Consider the following 5,216-nt stretch of genomic DNA (forward strand, 5'->3'; position numbering starts at 1 on the left):
GAGGGGTGGAGCGGGCCCGGGTCCCCGGGGCGTGGTTCCTTCCACGTTCTGCAGGACGGAGGGTCCTGGGGCTGCTGTCCCGGGGCTGCCGGAGTGGATGGTTGTGCCTCCTGCCCTGGGAAGGAGGGGTGTCGTGAGGCCGGGGGCGGGGGCTGTCGCACGGGGTGCCGGGGTGGGCTCGCGGGGGCTGCAGAGCCCGTCTGAGCAGAGGAAGAAGGTCCTTCTCCATCTGCCCCCAACCACGGCTCTGTGCACGTGAGGGAGATGCCCCCGAGGTGTGACTGTGGGGCGGGCGTCGTGGGACCCCAGAAGGACCCCTACTTTGTTGTCATCTGGGCTGGGCTCACAGCAGATCTGGGGGCCTCGGGCACCTCAGGACACCTCCAGCTCCATGTTAACGAGCCGCATGACGGAGATCCTGGCGGCAGATGCTCACAGCGCGCGGGAGGTGGCCTGAGCCGTTGGGGCCTTGGGGAGGGCCACTGGACTCGGGATGGCCCGGCGGCTCTGGGGAAGGCTCTGGGGGCCCGCGGGGTCCCTCCTGCCTGCATGCTGGGGCACCCCCGGGGACCCGACTTTCCTCCAGGGTCACTCACCCTCATCACGTGTGGGAAGGCGTGGGAACGCATCTTTCTGCAGAAATGAAGAAAGAGCCCGAATGATGAGACCCCCCCCCATCAAGGGCAGCCCCCATGGCTGTCGTGGCTCACACTCGGCCATGAAGACCCAGAGGGGCCCCTGGTGTCCCTGAGGCATGTCGCTGAGCTGGTCTCTCCCCCAGGGGAGGAGGGGACTGAGGAGGGGCACGGGGGACACGGCAGAGCCATCTCTCACCCATCTGCTCAGGCATGTGGATGTCCTTCTCAGGCAAGCCCTTGCGCTGGGCGAATTTCTTAAATGCTTCCAGAGCTTCTGGGTTCACGTCGGGATGTCTGCCTGCCGTGAGGAGAGCAGGTGAGCCCGCGGTGTCCGGCGCGGACCCGGGGAGGACACGGGAAGGTGCACGTGGCAGCGGCAGGAACCTCACCCACGAGCTTGGCTGTTCTGAATCTTCTCTCATGCTGTCCCTCGCAGTAAAACATGAGGTAGTCCCGCACAGGAGCCTCCTCTACCTGCACGTAACTCCTGCCTCCAACTGCAGGGGCCACGGAGGGGGCACATGACCATCCTGATCCCGACAGAGGCCCCCCTGACGGCCACTCCCTGGGGTCCCCTCGCCCATCCCCAGGTTCCCCTCTTGACCTGAGCCCCAGGACTGGGGTCCCCAGCACCACGGCCCCCAGTCCTGGGTATAGGACCTGACTGGGACCGTGGGAGCAGGGCAGGAAGTCTGCCTGGGGAGCGGGACGCTCTGGTTCTTGGGGGGCACCGCCCGCCGCCCCCCCGAGCACCGGAGACGCACAGGCTCTGTATTTGCCGGGTGTGCCGGTTTTCTCCAGGGTGACTTCCACTTCATGGCACTGATTGTCGATCCTGGAGGAGGGGACAGACGTCAGCTGGCTGAGGGCTTGGTGTCCACTTCCACGTCCCGACCTTGGAGCAGTACAGGGGACCCCAACCCAGTCCGGGGCCCTTCTACCTCCAGGGCTCGGTGGGTGTTTGCTGTCACCCCACACCTGTGGCCGGACAGGTGGGCCGGGGGGGGGGGCGGGGGGAGCTGGGGCCGGGGGACAGGGAGGCCGCTGCGTGGCCCGGCTCGTGCTCACCGATACACAGCGGAGGCGCGCACGTCCCCACTGCTCAGCACTGTGAATAGTATGGGGGACGCCTGGGCCACTGGGGAGCCCGTCTCTGAGATGAAAGCACTGATGTACCACTTCCCTGAAATCTGAAAGACACACGTCCTCAGTAGGCAATGTCGCACGTGGGACAGCTCTCCCGGGCCCCGGTGCCCCCATAATTCCACCTCCGAACCCCCCAGACACCACCAGCACGTCTGAGGCTCTCGGGGACACCTGCTCCCCTGACTTCTCCGGGTCCCTTCCTAATTCCAGCACATTGCCCCAGCCCCAGCCCCGTGTCTGGCGACGAGACGGGGGTCCTTTTGGCTCTGAATCTTCCTGCTCTCCCTGACCATAGCCTGCAGAGGGTCAGGGCTGAGCCCGGAAATGGGTCTAACTCCTGACCACGGACCCTCTGCTGCCCCAGCCCAGCCCACCCCCGCCCACCCCACACGAGCCGCACATCGGGGTCCGGGAAGGACAGGGGGTCCTGGGCCTGCGCGGTGATTAGGCCGAGGGCCGTGGCCAGGAGCAGGGTCTTCATCTCCGGGGCTCTGCAGTCACAGCTGCCCAACGAGTTGTCTCTGGGGCTCAGAGAGGCTGTTTGGGCTCCTCACAGAGCCGCCCTTTATACCCTGGCCCCGGGTCCCCAGGGACTTGGCACAGACCACCTGGGATCCATGGCCAGCTGGCAGGGAGGGCCTAGGGTTTGGAATAACAGCTCATTAAGCCCTCAGGCCCCTGTGTTCCCAGGGTCACACATTCCCAGTGGGGCGTGATTTGCAGCAGGAGGCTCACGGAATGGGGGGGCAAAGCTCTCGGAATGGGAGCCTCAGGCAGAAAACCAACAGTGTCGCCCCTCAGCTCATCCTGGGCCACCCAGGGTCTGCTCAGGCCTGCCCTCACCGCCTTGGGGGCCCCCGAAGCTGCAGCTCCCGGACCTGCTGCGTTGCACCCTGGATCGTCCCCTAAAGAGCCCTGTTTTGGGATTCAGAGCTCGGCTGCAACCATGCCTCCCTGGGGAGAGGCCCCGGATGCGCTATGGGAATGTCGCCTTCCTCCCGTCCTGCTGGGTCTGTGGGACACTTCTGTGCTTCCTCTGGGGCTACTGTGACAAAGTACCCCAGGCTTGGTACTCAGAGCCCGGAAACTTAGTTACTCCCAGGCTGGGTGCGCAGAAGTCTGAGAGCAAGGTGTCACTGGACTGAGGTTCACCCCCCAGTGAGGCCCCAAGGAGGTAGTGGGGCAGAGTGGGGTCGGGGGTTCCTGCTGACTCTCCCAGCTCCTGGAGGCCCCAGCTCTCTGCTCAGTTCTGCAGCTTCTGTCCTGTGACCCACATCTCTCCTCTGGGCACCGGCCCTGGGGTGTAGAGCCCGCGGTCCAGGCTGACTGGACTTCATGGTCTGTGACAGTCGATCACCTCTGCAAAGACCCTGTTTCCGAATCAGGCTCTAGGCTCCAGGCGAGCGTATGTTTTGGGGGTCGCCCTCCAGCCCAGCACGCCATGTTCCCCTCTCTGCAGGGACCTGCGCGTGTCTTTGTTTTCTTACGTGTTGCGCCTGCCCGTCAGGGACGGGCCCCCCCCCGCAGGGCAGGGAGGAGCTGGGCCCCGAGGAGCCCGGTCCTTCCCCCGGCGGCCCCAGGCTCACCTGCTGAGTGCTCCCCTCCCTCATGGAGTCTGACCCACAGCCCTGGGGGGCAGCCCCACTGCCCCCGATTCACGCAGCCAGCTGAGAGGCTCAGACACCGAAGCCTGGACCCTGTGGTCGAGCACCCATTGACCTCTGAGTAAGGACCCTGTGCTCCTTCCAGGACCAGGGCAGGTCCTGGGCTTGGAGCGTGTGTCGTGCAGTCCAGAGCCGACCGCAGCAGGAGGCCAGGGCCGCAGGCGGGTGTTTCCGGGCCTCACGAAGGCGTCCTTGTGCATCAGAGCCCCTCCCCCACATGCTCTCTGCTGGGTGATGGAACTGAACGTGTCACTGTAATTACCCTGGTAATCGCCCCCCGGAAGTTGTTTTGGAGCACAGCCCGGCCCTCCCCAGGGTGGGGAAGGGGAGGGCCCAATGCCCTTTTAGGCCCAAGACCAGGGGGCAGGTCCAGGCTTCGAGAAAGGCTCTCCTGTTCCCTGTGTGTGCTGAGCTTCTGCCAGGGGCAGGTGCGATCCCTGCCCCACCACATCACAGAGAGGACAGGGGTCCCCTGGACCCCTGGATGTCCCAGCTCTGCAGAGACTTTGGCACTGACCCTCACAAGGGCACCAAGGGGCCCGAGAGGCAGCGCGTATCCACAGCCCAGCTGAGGTTTGCTGGGACTCCGGGGCCCTGGGGGACGCTGGCAGGCCACAGAGGACGGTGGGCCAGCCCTCCAGGTGGGCGTCACCTGACGCACACGCTTATAATTGTGGGTGTGATGTGGCTGTTGGGGAAGGACACACACATCAGTGGAGCAGAACAGAGAGTTCAGACTTGGGGCCACGTAATTGGGCCAGTTTATTGTTTGACAAATGTTCTGGAACGATCGAACAGACACACGCAAATAAAGGAGCCTTGACGTAAGCCTCATGCCTTCCTTTACGAAAGTGGCTACATCGATCACAGGCCTCAGTGTAACATAATTCAACAGAAATTCTCAGGAGCTGGTGTCAGGCAAAGCACTCTTAGATGCAGCGCACAAAGCATTGTGCGTAAGGACAGAGCAGTGAATTGGAGGTCATAAAAACCCAAAACTTCTGCTCTACAAAGTCAGTTGTTAAAAGAATGAAAGAAAAAATAAAAAGCTATATGCTGGGGAAAACAGTTGTAAATTTCATAATCTGGAAAAGCACACATTTGAAACAATCTCAAACCTCAGCAGTAAAAAAGCAAACAACCCGATAAAAATGAGCAAAACACTTGAACAGACATTTCCCCGAAGCGAACATCCAGGTGGCAAAGGGCCCTGGAGCTGGGGTGCGGTGCCATGAACGGGGTCAGCCACGCCGTCCAGGAGACGCGCTTCACGTCGGGACTGTGCGACACGGAGCGGGACCCTCGTCCGCAGCTGCTTTGGGGAGCGGCTCGGCGATCTCTGACAAATCCGGTTCGACTCTCCCATACAACGGGGCGACCTTTCCCAGCTCTGTATGTAGCAGGAATGAGCACCCGGAGCTGTGTGTCTGCAAACGTGTATGGCAGTTCTAGTCACGATGGCTAAGAACCAGCTATGCCCCCGGGGCCTTCCCCTAGAGCCGGTCGGACAGACCACGGCCCCTCCACGTGACAGAATGACAGGAAACGGAGTGAGGAGTGGACCAAGCCGACAGCTTGGTGGGCTGCAGAGTGAGGGCAGCCAGCCTCACGGGGCACCCCGACTCCGTTTACGTGACTTCTGGACAAGGCGGAGCCGCTGGAGAAGAGATGAGTGTGTTGCTGGGGGGCGGGGGAGGCCGCAGGAGGGTGGTTTTGCCCGTAGTGTCAGGGCATGGCACGGCTCTACGTCCCGATTACACTGGTGGCT

The 5,216-nt window shown here is 62.9% G+C and overlaps 1 protein-coding gene across 2 annotated transcripts; it reads right to left on the minus strand.

The window, feature by feature from the left end:
* Positions 1–6: 6 nt before the first annotated feature.
* Positions 7–2,300, minus strand: LOC132024954 (vomeronasal secretory protein 1-like). Of its 2 annotated transcripts, none has more exons than XM_059412144.1 (7): positions 2,185–2,300; positions 1,707–1,828; positions 1,403–1,473; positions 1,028–1,135; positions 835–936; positions 597–633; positions 7–110 (listed from the first exon to the last, which is right to left on the minus strand). In XM_059412144.1, exons 1-6 carry the CDS (start codon positions 2,263–2,265, stop codon positions 602–604), a joined length of 516 nt encoding a protein of 171 aa, XP_059268127.1. In that variant the 5' UTR covers positions 2,266–2,300; the 3' UTR covers positions 7–110; positions 597–601. The 2 variants fall into 2 exon arrangements, with proteins under 2 accessions (XP_059268127.1, XP_059268128.1); XM_059412145.1 differs by having other exon boundaries at positions 7–115.
* Positions 2,301–5,216: the final 2,916 nt, after the last annotated feature.

The sequence above is a fragment of the Mustela nigripes genome, chromosome 9, assembly GCF_022355385.1.
Source record: "Mustela nigripes isolate SB6536 chromosome 9, MUSNIG.SB6536, whole genome shotgun sequence".
NCBI lineage: Eukaryota > Metazoa > Chordata > Mammalia > Carnivora > Mustelidae > Mustela > Mustela nigripes.